This window comes from Porcisia hertigi, chromosome 5, assembly GCF_017918235.1.
Source record: "Porcisia hertigi strain C119 chromosome 5, whole genome shotgun sequence".
In the NCBI taxonomy this organism is placed as follows: Eukaryota; Euglenozoa; class Kinetoplastea; order Trypanosomatida; family Trypanosomatidae; genus Porcisia; species Porcisia hertigi.
The window spans coordinates 221,901-239,887 of NC_090564.1; the positions used below are offsets into that span (position 1 = coordinate 221,901).

The 17,987-nt window shown below is 59.5% G+C and overlaps 4 protein-coding genes across 4 annotated transcripts; all 4 read left to right on the forward strand.

Moving 5' to 3' along the window:
* Positions 1-1,334: 1,334 nt before the first annotated feature.
* Positions 1,335-4,013, forward strand: JKF63_07393 (uncharacterized protein; the record flags this gene model as incomplete). The annotated part of the gene is made up of 1 exon (XM_067903332.1): positions 1,335-4,013. One exon carries the CDS (start codon positions 1,335-1,337, stop codon positions 4,011-4,013), a length of 2,679 nt encoding a protein of 892 aa, XP_067759642.1.
* Positions 4,014-6,299: 2,286 nt separating this feature from the next.
* On the forward strand, positions 6,300-7,295 carry JKF63_07394 (uncharacterized protein; the record flags this gene model as incomplete). Its single annotated transcript, XM_067903333.1, has 1 exon — positions 6,300-7,295. One exon carries the CDS (start codon positions 6,300-6,302, stop codon positions 7,293-7,295), a length of 996 nt encoding a protein of 331 aa, XP_067759643.1.
* Positions 7,296-8,036: 741 nt separating this feature from the next.
* JKF63_07395 (uncharacterized protein) lies at positions 8,037-15,176 on the forward strand (the record flags this gene model as incomplete). Its single annotated transcript, XM_067903334.1, has 1 exon — positions 8,037-15,176. The coding sequence occupies one exon, from the start codon at positions 8,037-8,039 to the stop codon at positions 15,174-15,176; it is 7,140 nt and encodes a 2,379-aa protein (XP_067759644.1).
* Positions 15,177-16,472: 1,296 nt separating this feature from the next.
* On the forward strand, positions 16,473-17,513 carry JKF63_07396 (uncharacterized protein; the record flags this gene model as incomplete). The annotated part of the gene is made up of 1 exon (XM_067903335.1): positions 16,473-17,513. One exon carries the CDS (start codon positions 16,473-16,475, stop codon positions 17,511-17,513), a length of 1,041 nt encoding a protein of 346 aa, XP_067759645.1.
* Between the last annotated feature and the right edge of the window lie 474 nt (positions 17,514-17,987).

Sequence of the window (17,987 nt, forward strand, 5' to 3'; positions counted from 1 at the left end):
CACACAATCCCCTCACCACCATCCCCCCCCCTCCCCCCTCTCTCCTTCATAGATGAGGAGCGTGGGTGGTGCTGCGGCACACATGACGGCGAGGGGTGTGATACATGTGTGTGGATATCTTTTGTTTTTTTTCGTGTCTTTGTGGGTGATGATTGGTGTATGTACACAAAAATGCACCACCTCTCTCTGTGTGTGTGTTTTGAAAAAGAGAGAGATCACTCACTCACTCACTCATTCCCCCTCCTCCCTTCCCTCCTTCGATGTCAAGCTGCACGATGTGCTCTACCAGATAGCACTCACCGCCACTGCCAACACCAACCCACAGCCACCTCCCTCCCTGCGCATACGTGATTGCAGCTGAGCGTTTTTTTTTTTTGTGTGTGTGTGTGGGTCAGACCTGTAGCGGCGGCAGGGGCCAATGCTTTATCCTTAGACATGCGGGCTCCAAGGGATTCCCTGGCATTCCTTTATTTCCCCGCCCCCCCCGTCTATGGAAAAGTGATATCGCCCACAACTTGCCAGCGCTGCTCACCCTCGCCATCCACCTTTTTTCGTGGCTCCCCTCAGAGATGTGGAGGGAGGGGGGGGGGCTGCAGTAGGACACCTTTCCATGTAGAGTTGTTGTCATGATGGTGATGGCTCTTGTGGCTGTGTGTTCTTGCTCTATATGCCTGCGCGCCTACCCCACTGTATGCGCCTACATGTGTGTGTGTGTGTGTGTGTGTCCCACATTATTCCTCTGTGTCTCCTCGCGTTATGCCTCAACTTCGCTACCGTCAACACCCCTCTTCATCCCTCATCTCCCATCCACCCCCACCCCCCCCCCCCATTCCGGGAACCACTGCTCGTTGTTTCCACATGGGAGTTTTGGGGCAGAGTTGTTTTGCACGCACACGTCTACTCAAATCCAGTCAAGTCGCCTTCCCGGAAAGTCTCCGTCTGTGCGCGTGTACACACTCACAGTGCCCCCCCTCACTCACTCACGCACGCACACACCTGCATTCGCACGCACACACACACACACAGAGAAAGAGAGAGAGACCCCACCTGTTCAACTACTATTTCTACGCAACGACGGCGGGGCAAGAGGGAAGCCGTCAAGGGGGGGGAGGGGGCACACTATTGACCAAAGCGGTGAGTCGCAAAAAAAAAAAACGAAGCGTGCGCTCCAGTATTTTTGTCGTGTGTTTGCGCATATCCTTCCCTCCCTCCCCTCCCCTCCCTCCCTCCCGCACACGCCGTGGACTCTTGTATTCAGAACTAGTCTCTGTGTCCGGTCGTGTGTGTGTGTGTGTGTGTATGTGAAGTGCTGAGGGGAGGGGAGGGGGGAAGCCATGGGCCATAAACACAGCATTAGCGCACACACGTTCGTGGGTGGTGACAGCGTCAATGCCGCCCTGGGAGCGGTGGCGGCGGACGTGTCACCACATCGTCGTTCATCAAAATCGAGTGGCCTGGTGTCGCAGTCACGATGGCCGAGTAGAATTCTCTCGGCAGAGCACAAGGCGTACCTCTGTGCTGAACTAGCGATTCTACTAAAGGCGCTTGCGGCTGAACGTCTGGATGGAGAAGCAAAACACGATTGTCCAGAGTCGGCGGGCGTTACTGTGCGCGGTCATGAAGAGGAAGGGGGTGATGGACGCACACCGAAAACCGTGCCGCGAACGGAGCCGCTGCCGCAGAATGTGTCCACCCTGCTGCAGCTCAAGTGGTTCGAAGAGATACACCTCTCCGGCTACCAGCTCGGCGATGCCGCGCTTACATCGCCGAACCCGCCCGACCTGCCGTCCTTTCTCTCTGTCGTGCCGCAGCACACGCGGCTGCGCATACTCGACTTGAGCTTCAACCGACTCACGCCGCAGGTTGTTGCGCCCCTCCTCGATGCAGTTCGTGGACTGCCGCTCTTGGAGGTACTCAAACTGAGCGGCAACCGACTCGGTTCGGCGAGTGCAGGTGAAGACGACGGTGGTGGCAACTTGTGCAAGTGGGACTTGTCAACTGTAAATGTTGAAAAGCTCGAGGATGCCTCGATGGCTGCTGCACAGCTGGGCCGTTGGCTGGCAACGAACCCGCCACTGCTCGAGTTGGCGCTGTTTCACTGTGAGCTGAATGACAACGACGTGCGCGCAGTGCTCGCCGGCCTCGTGCACCCCCGCAATACAAGGCTGCGTTCGCTTCAGCTCGCGTGGAACCCGGCGTGCACCTCGCACAGTGCTCGAATGGCCCTCCAGTTGGTCACGGATCTCGGGAACACAACCCTTTGCGAGCTAGAGCTGGAGGGCGCGGCGCCGGCGACACAGAAACGACTCGAGTACGCATGCACGCCTGACGGCACCTTCCGCTCCGGTCGCACGCTCATCCCGGCGAGCGCGGGTGGAGCAGCAGCAGCAGCAGCAGCAGTAGCAGCAGCAGATGCGACCGGCTGCTCTGATAACCGCGACAAGACGAGCGTGACGAGCTCACACGTGACAGATGTCGGTGCGGTGGAGCTTGAGCAGCTCCGGCAGCAGCAGCAACGATTAGCCACGATGCAGACGCACCTCACCCTTTCCCAGGCGGCCCGCAACGGGAGCCGCTGCCGATTCCTGGACAAGGACTTTGACGGGATGCGTGTGTTGCCCCCGCTGATCATGCGTGAGTTGGCAGCAGTGCTGTCTACCCGTTCGCGTCTGCAATCACGCGTCACGGAGCCGCGGGGCGTGAGCGAGCAGATGGACACCCCCAACCCCACTGGAGAGGAGGTGTCACCTCCCTCGCGTGCTGGCACGGAAGAGGACAAGCCCAATGGCAGCGAGTTGCTGCACACACCAACCAAGGGTGAGGAACCCGGAAGCAGCGACGGTCACGAGGACCGAGCCGCAGCATCCCCACTGACAAGCACCGTCGCGAACTCCGCCACTGGCGTTCTACTACCGTCCATCGAGCCTGCGGCGGCGATGACTGAGAGCAACGGTATACAATTTTCGCCACCCCCGCACGCGCCGGGTACGCGGCGCCCCCGCACGTCTCCACCGACGCACCTGCACGCCGGCCAACGCGCTTCCGCGTCGAGGCGTAACCGTTATCCGCAAGAGACGCGAGACGCTCGCTTGGAAAAACCGCAGCGCATCGCTGCTGTGATGGCCGACGCCGATGCGTTCCGCCGTCGCCTGCATCCCCTGCAGGTCGACACCTTCGCGCCGCCGTGTGCCGATGTCAGCCGACACCGCAGATGCCCGCGCAGTGCGTCGTCAGCAAATGGAAGGGCTGCGTGGTACACTGTAGAAAATTTTGTTTTGCGTGCGAATGGGCTGACAAACGTGCTCGTTGCGCCGGTTCGCCACGGTAGTGCGGCGCCCTACAACCATGTGGTACTGGACGATGTACATGACCGCTCCATTCTGCCATGCTGGTGCACACCGCGTCAAACGACAGCTTCGACTGGCATTTTTGCTGGCACACTTCACTACCATTGTGTGCACGAAGCAACGGCACAGCAAGAGAAGCAACAGTACGGCACCACCTCGCCATCAGTAGCGAAGCCAGCCACCTCTGCCAAGTCCAAGAGTCAATTGCCGATGCTGCGTCCCCTAACGGCGAGGCACCAACAAGAGCCGAACACACCGCTGCCCGAAGAAATTGAGAAGATCTACTGTGGATGCAAGGGCACTCACCATCTCTGCATCTCTGAGAGAGTGGCCTCAGATGAGGCACACACTGGTCGGCACCGCAGCCGCATGCGGGCGATGCTGCTCGCGAAGGCTGACAAGTTCGTTGACAAACCTGTAGTCAAAGGTTGTGGTGCGGCGTGGCCTCGCAAGGCTGCGGACTGCATCGGCGCGGCAATCACTGAGAGTGATGGCGGCGATAACACCGTGGGCACGGTCACAACGCCGGGACCACCGATGGTATATATGCGTACCGTGCATACGAAATGTGGCCCGTTGTCAGTGGCGCTCAACTACAACCCGGTGACCCATTTTAGCGCGCCGCACGTGGGCTGCGCATCGGACTTGACTCTAGCGGAGTTGTAGGCGGGGAGGGGAAGAGGGGGAGTGGATGTGCGCGAACGCATGTGTGTCTGTGTGTGTGTGTGTCTATAAGGATGCTTGCCGTCCTGTCGGTGGTGCTGGTGGTGAGACGTTCATGTACTTTTTTTTTTCTTCGCCACGGAGGGGAAAAAATTATATACTTGTATATGTATATATATATATGTATATGTATGTATATTAATGGACACCAGCCAAAAAAAAAGAAGTCAAAGACGACGATGGAGAGCAATTATGAGGATGTTTATTATTATGATTATTATGGTGTCGTCGTCGTCGTGCTCCTGTCGTCCGCCCATAAGTCCTCACCACACACACACACACACACTTTCTCCCTCCCTCTTCTCCCTCCCCCCTCCCCCCCACTACGGCTACGGTGGGGCGCGCTCTGTACTTTTGCGGGGTGGCTTGTTTTATTTTTCTGCGTGCCGAATGATGTTGTTCTCATTTTTTCTTTGTAATGATGATGTAAACTATTTCTTTTTTACGAGTATTATTCTTGAAAAGGGAGGGGGGGGAGGGGCAACACACACACACACCTGGACACACACCCCTGCCCTCCCCTCCCTTCCCTCCCCTCCCTCCCCTTCCCCCGTAACAAAAAAATATTTTTGATTGTTTTTTTTTCTTTATGGAATCTTTCATTTTCTCAAATCGTTTTTTGGGGGGTGGGGGGAGCGGGTGAAAGACCTCCGCTCACACCACCTTCCTCTCTTTTTTTTTCCTCCCCTCCCCTCCACCCCCCTCTCCTCTCCTATTGACGACGTATCGAATTTGTTGCAATGGATGCGCGTGGCCATCTCTTGGATGGCACTGCTGCGACACAAGGTGCAACAGTGGACTCTCTTGTGCCAACCCATGTGATAGGCGAGGTGTCGGTGCGACGGGTACGCATCCCATCCTGTTCTTCCGGCCTCCTCGTGGGGGGCGGGGGGGGGGGGGGGATGCGCCTCGTGGCTACCGGTGTGACGGGGAAGGGGTTGTGAATGGGTGACTTACAAGGCGGGGGTCCTGGGCGAGGGGAAAGGGGGGGAGGGTGGGGAGAGGGAAGAGCTGTGGAGAGGGCTGGGTGTAGGGGTGCGGCAGAGTGTGGCGGTCAAACTCGCATACATATAGATCTCTCTCTCTCTCTATATATATATATGTATATAATTTTTCATGATGAGGCGATATTGAACGTCTTGGAAGCCAGTGAGCATCTTCCCTGGTCTCTTTCCATATTGCATGCGTGCCATGTGTAATTATCGTGGCACGTCAGCAATGCCATTGGGCTTTGCCTCGCTCTCTCTCCCCCCCCTCTCCTCCCTCGCTCTCTCCCCCCCCCCTCTCCTCCCCTCCCCCCCCACACACACACACCGCGAGGGCCTGCTTTGGTATGACCGAAATATTCTTCGGGGGGGAGGGGTGAACGGGAATAGAGTGAGGGATTTTTTGGTGTTGTTTGTTGGGGGCAGGGATGGGGACGGGGGTACACGTCGCTTTGACGTGCGTAGGATTCTCATCTGAGAAGCCTTTTGAGTGAAGGTTGAAGCAGAAACAAAAAAAAAACCGAATGGGGGGCGGTTGGGCGGACTCCTTCCCACCCACCCCCAACTCTTTGACGCCTGCAGTGACGGCTAAGTGGCATCCGTGTCTGCTTTGTCTTTGCTTTTGCGGGGATGCACATGGGTGTGTGTGTGTGTGTGTGTGTGTGTGTGTGTGTACGCGCTGTGCTGTCGTTTGTCGCTCCCCCTCCCCTCCCTCCCCTTCCTTCCTTCCTCCTCTTTTTCTTCTTTGAAAATAGAATGTGAGTCTGCGCTGGCAGCATACGCAGGTGCACATACAGATGGGTGCACCACTCTTTGCATCTGTGATGATCTCCGCATTCATGGGAGGAGGGGAAGAGGGGGGGGAGGGGACGGGGCACCGAATGCGTCGCCGTGTGTGAGGAAAGGAATTATTTATTGCCTTTCAGGAACTATTGCACACACTACGCCCCCACCCCACCCCACCCCACCCACACACCTATGCCTATCCATGTGAGTGTACTTCCATAGCCCCTTGCATCCTACCCCCTCCCCCTCGCATACACCACGACTTCTGTGGTCTTACCCCACAACGGCAGCTCATCGGCCGCACCAGCCCACCCCCCCCACCCTCTCTCCCGAGCGTTGACCCCCCCCCCACCCCACCCCCCTGCTATCACTCTCGTGTTGTTCTCGATACCGGTGGCACCAAGAAGAGGGCAAATATATATATATATATACATATAGGGTGGAGGGCGACGTCATAATGCTTCGCCACAGCTGTCGCTTGTTCTTGATGACAGCCGTGGAGCGCACTGCCGCTCCCACGCCCCGAGTCAGCGACGCAACCAGCACGTACAACACGGAGGAGAGCGGTGATAGCAGCAACAGTGGTGTTGGTGGCCCTCGCGGCTTTTTGTTCGCGCTGCGCAGTCTTGTAGCGTGGAACAACACCAACGCAGCGGCGGCAGCCGCCTCCGCACCGTTGTCGTCGTCGTCAACAGTCTCATCGACGCACAACAGCAGCAGCACTAGCGGCGCGGCACTTGACGTTGTCGAGGCCGTCGTGCGCGACCGGTGGACGTGCCGGCAGTTCGACACATCAAGGTCGATTGATCTTGACACCCTCAAGCGCGTCTTGGCGGCGACAACCCGCGCCCCCACTGGGTTCAATCTCCAGGGCTGGCACGCGGTGGTTGTCACGGACACGGCGGTGCGGGAGCAACTCTTCAAGGCAGCGCTCGGCCAGCCGCAGGTGCTCCAAGCGCCGGTGACCATCGTGTTCCTCGGTGACAGAGAACCGGAGCGGTATGCCCCACAGGCGCTCGAAATGGGGCTTGAGACGGGCTACTACCACCCCCTTTACGGTGCCGCCTACCTCCGCAACGTCTACTATTTTATGCACGGCGGTCCAACGCAGTCGATGGCGGCAGTGAAATCGTTCGTGAGCGCGTGGTACAGCCGTGCCTCTGGCACGCCGCTCGTCTCCGTGCCGGTGAGTCGTACGGGGTATGCGTGGAAGCAAGCCATGATTCCGGCGACGACCTTCGTGCAGCTCTGCACTGCTGCCGGATGGAACACGTGCATGATGGAGGGCATCGACGAGGAAGCTGTGAAGCTGGCGTTGGGTGTACCAGGGGAGCGCTACAGTGTGCCAGTTGTCATCAGTGTTGGCTTCGCCACCACCGCGGAGGCTGCGAAGCGGGAGATACGCTGCCCCCGCTTCGCGACGTCACACACCGTGCGCTGGAATAAATTTTAGCATCGTCTAGACAAGAAAAACCCAAAAGGAGTGTGGGGGGCCGACGCGACTGTTCCCCCCTTTCTCCCGCGCCTTTCCGTCCTCCCAGCTGCAAACCCACACACTCATGCGCGCGCGCGCGTGTGTGTGTGTGTGTGGAGGGGGTGGGGGTGGGGGGTCTGCTGAGGTGCACAGCGCCGTCATCATCCCAACATAAAATGTAAATATATATTCGGTAAAAAGTACGGGAGCGACGACGTCGCCGTCAGCGGGGTCCAAGGAGTGGGGGGGGGGGAGTGGGGGGAGGAGAGAAGAGGGGGGCGAGGATGAGGTTAGCCACGTGGCCCATCAGCGCTCTGTCGTAACCACCAACACAAGCACGCGTCAGTTGCGTGCGGTATTTTTGAGAGGTGTAAGGACAGGGGAAGGAGGGGAAGTCCTGCCCTCCCTCATGTGTCTCTCTAGCTCTTATCCGCATGTAGCGTATCGAGCAGCTGCAACTGCGCTTGCCGCTGCAATCCATTTGAACAACACTCATCCCCATCCACACTCACCCACCAGCACCCCCCCCCCTTTTTTTGTTGTTGTTCATTAGATACACGCTCTTCCTCAACGAAGCGCGTACAGGGACCGCGGCTAGACGCGTGTCTCTGAGAATCTTTTTTTTGCAACTGAGGAGGAGAAAGAGGGGAGGACCTCAATCCCAGACACACACACAACACAACACAACACACAACTCCCCGATTTTGAGGGATCTTTGAGATGGAAGAGGACACAGGCGATTGCACCGCCTCAATTAACTTCTCTGTGGCCTCATCCAGTGTCGGTGACAGCGATGAGTACGTGCATCACCCTAAACCGACACGGCCAAGCCCGCCCACCTTGCAGCCGCTGCCGTTGAGAGCAGCCCCTCCGTTGTCGTCGTCATCGTCGTTTTCTCGCAGTCGTCAAGCCTCAGTGGATGGTGCACCACTGCCTGCCACCTCACTTTCCCCGGGAAGCGACTCAAAGTCTATCGCACTCAACCAAGCAAATGTCCTCCTAGACGCATCAAACGACGTTAACGTGACCTTTTTGCGGGCTCTGCAGCGGCTCGACTCGGCGGATCCAGAAACAACTCGATTTAACAGTGATGAAGAGGATCGCAGCGACGACGACGTCGTCGACGAGGGCAAACGAACAGCCTTAGTCACCCGGGCTCTAGAAAAGCTGCCTGCAACGGATGCGCTGCCGCCACAGTCGACGGCCTCATCTCGGGAACGACGCGTGTCACCACCGCGGCAACACGTCAGTGCAAACAACATGACGGCCACCACCACAGTGACGACCTCAGATTCTACCATCCATTTCGCGGAGGAGGACAACAAGAGCGTCGATGCCGAGATGGTGGGGGCGGCGGTAGATGCTGCGCCGGAATCAGGGCGGGTGGCCGTAGGCGGCCCGGCCCAGGTACTGCATGCCGTGCGCTCCCCAAAGAAACCGCTCATGAAGACGGGGATCGAAACGGATGGTGGCAACAGAGGAGGGCCTTCTAACACCATCGCGAAGCAGCAACAAGAGCATCAAGACACGGCGGTGATGCTTTCCTCAAAACCATTATACACCCCGCAGGCCGCACGGCCACAATCAACGACGACTGCTACAAGGGCCTCGACAGGCGGTGCCGCGTGGTCATCACAGCCACTCAAATCGCTATCAGCGCAAACATCAAGCAAACAACGGCGTCGTCTATCCCGTCTAACATCACGCAATGTGAGCCTTGGCTGCATGGTCTCCCCTGACACGGCGGCAACGATCACATTGAGTACAACTGGCGTCGGCGACGCAGCGCCACGCAGGGCGTCGCCCACCACCGAAAAAGATGAAGACGCGGTCAACGTCACCGTGAGCGAGACGACGATGGCGAACACGACATCGCTGCGTGGCGGCACCTCGCCCCCACCGTCGGCCGTCAGCGCTGGCCTCCAGGAGAACAAGAGTGCCTCTGGAGGGCCCAGGCACCTCTCCGGAGTTCACTCTTCGCAGCTGCTGCTGGACGCGGAAGGCCAGCGCGTAAAGTTCGCTGACGTCACCCTGGATGTCTCGAGGGGGGCGGCAGTAGCTGGTGTGGGGGACACAACCTTTGAGGACTACGCCGGGCCGGTGTCGCAGTCGTCCGCATCTTTGAGCATGGTAGATAGGCGCGGCAAACCCCTCTCCACGCTCGTTCAGCGGATGGCGGTGAATCAAAAGGCCAGCGCACCGGCGCCCGTGGGTGTGGCGCCATCGTGTAAGCCCACGGCACCGCTGCGGCAGCCGCGCCCATCTCTCACCGCGTCAGAGCTCAAGGGCCATTCAAGAGGTGAAAGAGAACGCGAGGTGGCGCACAGTCTGGGGCCGAGCAGCTCTCAGTCGCCCCGAAAAAAACAGTCTAGAGCTGAAGCGGCACACAGACGAAGCAGCAGCGCGTCGTCAATACTTGGATCCCTCTTCAAGAGGGCGATGTGTGGTGTGTGTATGACTTCTGTAGCATCAAAGTCGAGTTGTGATCCAGATGGCCGGGGCAGTACTGCTGCCCACCCTCGTCGCAGAAGTCGGACAGTTGGCGGCAGCGGCGGCGAGGGCCGTGAGGAAGAAACGAACGTGCGCAACTCCACCACCACCTCCACCACCACCACGACGCGAATCACTGGGGTCGCACACGGCAGTGCAAAACCTGCAAAGCTGCGGGCAAATACAACTGCGGCTCTTGCGGAAGCCTCGCCGCCGTTGACGCCGAGAATTGACCCGATGCCCACCGACACCCGTCCTATCCCTCCTCCCCCCATCGCCGCCGCAGCATCAGTGACTGCAGGCAACTCAAAGAGCGTGTCAGCGTCACGTGAGAGGGAGAGCTCACCGGACAACAGCACGATCAACTTTTACACCGATGATGAGAGAGACCGAGGGTGTAGCACTGGATCGGTAGGGGTGGCGACAGCGTCGTCCTTGACACTACCAGCAGCCACGGCCGCGGAAGGACCTGTAGAGGTTTCGAAAGGCAATTCCAGGGCAGAGAGACGGCGCCATCGTCGCAGCAGCCTCGGCGACGGTGGTGGCGACAAAATCAAAGGCGGCTCCCCTTCGGTCACTCCTTCGACATCCGTAGCGTCCGCAGAGAAGCTTCGCCACCAACTCAGGAAGGAAGAAAGGCAGAACCAACGACGGAAGCATCGTCACCGACGCGAACGACCAGAAGAACCGAAGAAAGACAACGGTGTGTCGAGGTACCCTCGGGGGCGCTCGCGTTCGCCGACACCGCCGCTGGAATCGCAGCCTCCCGACAGATCCGCGAGGAGCGATGCCCAATCAGATCATGGCAGTCGGCACCGGTCACCACAAAGCCAGCGTCAATACCACGGCAACAGCATTTGTGAGCGTGCGCTGCGTGGTGATGGCCGATCGCCCGGCGGCGGCCCAAAGGCCAGCAGCCCGGTCAATGGAGACTGGAGCGGCTGTCGCGACAATGTGATGCCACGACTGGCAACAACCCCCGCCGCCGATCTTGTTGCGCGACGCAGCGAGCTGCGTGCGAAGTCGCGCGCCGCTTCGTCAGTGAATCACTTCGCTTTGTCATGGCATACCCGCCATCGACAGAAGAGGCAGCAGCAGCAGCAGCGCCGTGCCAGTCACGAATGTCCTGTCCGGCTGCAGGAACGCGACGGAGAGCGGAAGGAAAGCTCTGAAAAGGCGACGGTCCTGGCTGCTGTGGCCTCCGCGGCGTCGCGCAGTGCGTCGTGGCAGCGGCCGTCTACAAGGGGCCAACGATCCGCCGTGAGGGGGGGAGGCGCGTGCCCCACCGACGTGACACCGTCCTCGCTGCGGCAGACGACTGCCGCTCGGTTGGAAAAGTACGAAGAAAACTTGAAGCGCGATCTTGCTGTTCTGGACGCTATCGTGGAGAAGCGCCGGCGACGCGAACTGTGGGCAGAGGCGAGCCCGGAGGCAGTGGCGGCTGCGGTGGCGGCAGAGGCAGAGGCAGAGGCAGCCGCGGTGGCGAGCCCGGAGGCACAGGCAACGCCGTCACGCCGCTCATCGCGAGCTGTTCGGGAAGGAATAAGGCCCGCCACCGCTCTCACGGCTGGGCCCCTGCCATCTCGAGTGAGAACCGGAGTGGATGAACGCCGCAGTGGCGCTAAACCCGTCGTTGGGTCTTCCGCCGACGACGGTAGCCAGGCGGGTGCGTTGGCTGCGCCGCGTGCGCAACGTCGTGGATCGACGTCGCCCTTGCCGTTGTCCACTTCGCCTGGGTTTGGCACCTGGGCGACAGCAGGAACATGCCAGCAGCAGCAGCAGCAGCTCCGTACGAGCGCTCCCTCGACCCTCCTCGCCGCCTCTACCGCTGACAGCACCCTGTCGGATGGACAGGAGTCGAATGCGGCTGATAACGACCCCGACAACGCGAGAGAAGAAGCGCACAACTCGGGCTCCATTCAGCCGCCAGGTGTTGCCGCACCCCTCGCCATAGACACACTGCTGCACCGATATGAGCAGCTTCTCGAAGATTTGGCTGCACGGCCAGCGCCGACGCCCCCAGAGACGTCTGAGGGTGACGATGGCACTGCACAAGACGGTGAGTATTTCGTGAAGGTGGTGCGTTCTCGGCACGACCGCGGCGTGCGTCGCCGTGAGTTTTCTCGTCCGCACATCGCCGATGTGGTGGAGGCCGAAGTGGCGCGCTGTGCCGCAGCGCTCAAGACGGAGTACTACCAAACGCAGCAGCAGGGGCCGCCAAAGACGAGGGAGCAGGGGGGTGGTCTTCCTCTTCTTCTTGCAGCGCCTCGCGGTGGCGCCGACGCTGTCTCGGTTGCGGACGTGGCAGCTTCGTACGCGCAGGCGCTGAGACCGTCGTGCGTCAGCTGCCGTCCGCAACACCTCAGCGAGTACGTAACGCTGGGACTTCTCTCAATGATACACGATGGTAGAGGCGAGTGGGCTGACATCGCTACACGTGAGAAGGTGGTCAGCGTGCCGCAAGGCGGTGACACGAAGCCCTTTGGGACGCTCGTGCAGCGACCAATTCGGGAAGACCTCTACGCTCCCCCTCGGCGTGGTACACGTCGCCGGATGGAGCATGCAGAGAAGAAGCGGCGTTCGACCTACGCTGATGAAGCAGCAGTCGATGAAGCCCCACCGATCGCGTCGGTCTCGGGCACTATTCTGTCGTCGGTGCAACCCCCACTGTGCGGGGAAGCAGCAGCGGTGGACCGCGACGTTGGCCTGTCGTTGGAAACCCAAGCGGCGCACCCGCCGATGACCCAGCCACCGCCATCTATCACACACCCCACGTCAGCAGACATCAACAGCAGTGAATTCTGTGGACGGCGGCTGATGCGACATGAACGTCACGCACGACATGTGCTGGAATCTCAGGAGCGTGAGGCAATGAATGCCCTCCAGCTGCTCTACATCGTGAAGACCATCCTGTTCTTGCGCGGCATGCGTGAGGCAGCGGAGAAACAGGAGAGAGAGGTGCTGATGCATCCGCAGAAGCGACGACTGCAGCACCAGAATACTTTTAAGAGCCGCCAATCGACGTCACGGACGAACCACACCATCAGTGGCGCCCTGGCGGCATCCGCGAACGACACGGGCGGCAAGCCGTGCAGCAGCGCCGTCCTCTCCGATGAAAGAGTTGCGCTGTCAAGCTCTGCAGTCAGTAACTCGGGAGCTGGGGAGGAGAGAGGAACGTACACCTCCGACTCGATGTGCATCATCACCAGTCCCAGAAAGCTCAGCATCGGCAGCGTCGCTATGCGCTCCGAACCGGGGTTGCAGATTGCCGAAGACGCACTGGCAGTACAGATAACATCGCTTGGCAACCCACACACCGCTCCAGAAGTCGCCACGGATGCGGAGCGCACCATGAGCCCAGAAAAGAGTAGCATGGCATCCGCTGAAAGCCTGCTGTTCCTTGCCGAGGCTGAAGCGACGTTGTCGCCGTGCGCGCAGCAGGACGATCACCGCAGCCGTAGTCCGCCGTCCGCTGCACGAAGCAGCTGCGACGCGAAAGTTGAAGAAGGCGCCGGCGCCGGCGCCCCAGCGGCTGCCGTAGTGCCCCTCGCTTCGATGGTGCTGCCGATTCAGAAGTCGTCGACACCCGAGGTGCTCTCTGTGGAGGGGGCGAGGAGGTCGTTCTCTGCCACGGACGTCGCGAAGAACACCGTGTTGGAAGAAAGAACGGGTAAAGAGCAGGAAGGTGCAGGCGGCGGCGGCGACGGCGTTGTCGTCGTCGTCGGTGGTGGGGCAGCCACTTCGCTGTTTGGGGCATACGACCACACACCCCGATTGCCTCCCGACAATGCGTCGGAGGTGCGAAGTCAAGTTGAAGCTGACGCAGTGGAGCGCTACGTGCACGACGGCTCACCCCTCCTGTCGCACCCGCCTTCCGCGCCGATGGCACCACCACCGAAGCTAGCGGCTGCCGTCGACGTTGATGATGCAGCTGTCCTTGACCGCGGCGACAGGGTCGATCTCGATGTCGCAAGGCTCAGGAACGGCAGCGCTCCTTCGTTGAAGTGCCCCTTTCGGGTGGAAGGGGTTGCCCACCAAAACGAAAATGATGCGCACGGCTCTGTCGTGGTGTCGTCCAGCTCGATCGTGGCTGTCCCCGCCGCCGTGCAACGACCCTCCGCCCTCGCGGCTGCTCGGCCCCTGACCTCGAGGATGCACACACTCACCCCAGTGTGTTTCGCGTTGCCGCAAGCGGCGGAGGCACAGCACCCTCCAATGGACTCCTTCGAATCCTTCACGGACAGCTCACATCATCGGAACGTTGACGATCGCGACGACACCGCTGCTGCTGCTGCTGCTGCTGCTGCACGCCCGCCATCTACAGCGGGGCAAACAACTACAACGCCTCGCCGCCCCCCTCCACCCGTGTCTCCCTCACTGTCTGTCCCTGCAGCAGCAGCAGCAGCAGCAGTCGTCGTCTTCACACCGACCTCGTCATCCTCCGACGTGTCTTTCGTCGATGACGCGGGGGAGGTGGCACCCACAGTCCTCGTGCTGCAGGGCACAGGCATCAGCCGCGAGCAAGGCGAGGGCGAAGAGAAGCATCAGGGGAAGAGCACGACTTTCAAAGGCGACGGGAAGGTCGACTCGGCGCCCAGCGCAGCCAACGCAACACAAGCGCTAAACGAAGCACCGCGGCAGCCACCAGTAGAAGGGTTGCTGCTACAGCCCATGTCTGCAACCACAGCAACACTCGTCAGGTCGGCCCCGTGTCGCCGGGTGTGCTTCTCACTTCCACCGGAGATTGCGCGAGACGACGACTGCGAAGATGACGAGCAGCAAGAGCGCTCACAGCCGAGACGCGGGGAGGTGGGAGGGACGCCACAAGCCGCTTCCATTCACCAACCGATGGCGCGCGACCATCGGGACGATGCAGCTCCCGTGGCGGTGGCGCAGCAGCAGCAGGACGTGGGGGACAATCAAGGGGTTGTGAACAGCGCCGACGTTGTTGCATCGAGCCTCTTGGAGAAGCTCGAAAGCTTGGATACGATGCTACTCTGCAAATTCCCTTCCTCCTTCACCCCCGGCACCGGTGAGGACGGCCTCCCTGAAGCGGTGATACGCCGCCATCGGCTGGCACAGCCGCTCGAATTAGCATCATCCCAGCAATGGGCTGACGTCACAATGCCGTTTGTAGATGGACACGAGTCGACGACGTTACGGGCAGCAGCAGCAGCAGCGAGGGCGGAGGCGGGCTCGTCACCTCCCTACACCACCACCACCACCGCTGCTGCTGCTGCTGCTGCTGCTGCGACTGCCCGCGCGAATTTTATGCCCCCGCAGCTGCCACCGGAGAGTTTTGCTTCGCAGTTGCGTCGAAAGTACGGCCTGCCTCGACCCCAACAACAAACGCCGCACTCCATGTCGTAAGGATGATGGCGAGGGCAAAAAAAAGTATGCGTGGTGGTGTCTGGGTGAACGCGTCACTGCCTGCTGCGGCGGTGGGGGGGAGGGGAGGAGGGAGGAGGATAGCAGAGACTCCACACAGAAGTCCATTGAGCTTGAGCTCACGGCAACCCCGTCAAGCAGCTACGCGGTCACATTTACAGCGGCTGGCGTTTGTGTGTGGAGTGGAGTGGGGGGGAGGGGGGGGGGTACCGCTTTCTTCGGCACTCGCTCATGTACATACAAGCTGTCATGCGCATACACTCGGGGGGGCAACATCGGTGCCAATATATATTTATACACTGACTGTCTGTACTTCACCGCATTATTATTTGTGCTTGATTATACGCACCTCATACACGTGCTGCGCTGCGCTACGCTACGTACTCGACATGATGCGGTTGCATGCACTCCGCCTCCACCCCCCCCCCCTCCCATTAAAGTCTATATGGTCGTGGCTACCAGGAAGGAAGAACAAAGAAGAGGACCACTGCGTGCGTGCCCAACCCACACCTAACGTGTCGCACGAGTGTCTTCACGCAGCATACACACCATGACGACTCTCTTCTTTTTTTTTTCGAAATGCTCTCCGACATACCTTGCGTGCGGCAACGCACATCCACGTGGGATCTGTGAGTATATAGATTGTGGTGGGGAGAAGGAAAGAGGGAGGGGGAGGGGAGGGAGTTGATCATTCGAGATACCACCAGTACCGCCCGTTTCTTTTGACCTTGGAACAAGTAGAGCGACAACGAACATGGAAATGCGTGAAAGAGAGAGAGAGAGACGAGGCGCACGCAAGGAGGGGGTGGAAGGGGGGCAGCTGCAAATGCTGCAGTCACGGCATACCGCGTGACTGAGATGTCTAGTCCACTCTGCATAAACAAGATATGTTCGCCTTTCCCTGGTACGTTGCATTGCCGCTTTCCCCTCTCACTATGGCACCAGCGCGCACACCCCTCGCTTCTTCGGCCCTTGGAACCCCCCTCCCTCCCTCCCTCCCTCCGGCCCACACACCTTCAGTCGTTCCCCCTCACCCCTCCCCTTTTTTTTGGTTGATTTCATAGAAATCGTTGGCTGTTTGGCCTCGTCTCCGCCCGTGTGGAACAAATACCCTTCAACATAGACAAAAAAGTCTTCGACCGTGTCAGAGACGCGCACGCACGCACGCACCCACCCACGGTGTGTATCTGTGTGTACCTGTCTGTCTGTCTGTGTGCAAGTGCATGCATATATATATATAGAGAGAGAGAGAGAGAGAGCACATAACTCGCCCTCAACATGTACTCCTATAGCCCTGACGCAACCCTTGGCGATGTGCGGCGCTTCCCGCAGGACTTGCAGCCCGACCAATCGACGTACAGGGGGCGATTTTCTCATTTTATCTCGATGACAGACCCCCGCACTCTATTTACGTCACCAACGCGGCTGGCGCTGAGCGAGGCGCTGCTTGAGCGTGTTGATCGCCGTGAGGAGGGCTGGACCTCGGTGAAGGTCGCCGATTACCTCGACGCGCAGCAGCGGGTGCAGTGCATCGTCCACCCCGAGTCGAAGAAGCCCATCCTCATGCCTTTTCGGTTTTCTGCGTTTGTGCCAATGAACTTTGTCAACCTATGTGGTATGATGGCACCCTCGCAGCAAACCCCTGTGCGGGCCATGTTCTGGCAGTTTTCTAATCAGACGTACAACGCCGGGTTCAACTACTGCAACGGTAGTGGCAAGGACGGGCTGCCGCTGCACGAGCTTGCACTGGGGTACCTGGTGGCCACTGGCACAGCATGCGGTACTTCGTATCAGCTCAGTAAAGTCGCATCCGCCGTGTCGGCGTCTACGTCGGCGGCGGCGATGTTCCTCAAACTGATGATCCCGTACACCGCCGTGGCATGTGCAAACCTTGCGAACATCGGTGTTATGCGGTTCCGTGATGTGCGGTATGGCATCACCGTGCACGACCCGGAGACTGGGGAAGATCTGAACGGCGGCAGGCCATCCCCCGTGGCCGGTCGCCTCGCTGTGGCGCAGGTGGCGCTCAGCCGTATTATGATCCCTGTGCCGCTGATGCTGCTGCCGCCCGTGTTAATGAACTTCTTTTTTCACCCGACCAAGGGTGTTCAGTTTTTTGCACAGCGCCGCGCGCAGCTCTACCTACCCGTGAACGTCCTGACGCTGGTCAGCGTCTTGTGCGTTGCGCTGCCCATGAGCATCGCTGTATTTCCTCAAAAGACGGTGGTGCCGGTGAGTTGGCTGGAGACACCGTATCAGGGGCAGACCAACGCCGCTGGCCACGCCATCACACATGCTGAGTTTAACAAGGGCCTTTAAGAGCGCCCGCGCACACGCACATGCACACACACAGCCCACCCCACCCACCCCACACATACCCCACACACTGTTGGTTATCACCAACAAAAAAAAATGGGGCGGGCGGGTGGGGGGCGCTCTACTTATCAGCAATAAGACAAAAAAAAGAAACCAAAATGAGGGAGAGCAACACGCACACCGCTGCAACGCTCTCCCCTTCCCTCTCCCCTTCCCCCTCCCCTCCTCCAATCAAGAATAGCGCGCAAATAAAAAAACAAAGTGTCGTGTGTGATATTTGTGTGTGTGTGTGTGTGGCTTGTGGACAAGCAGATGCGGGTAGCACCGTATCTCCCTGATGCGTGTGAATGTCCCCCCTCCCCTCTCTTCCTCCTCCCTCCCTCCCTCCTCCCTCCCCCCCCCCCCAACACACACCCACGTCGTCTTTTTTTTTCTTGTTTGTACAACAGGGGGGCCCTCAAGATAGACAAGCAGGCA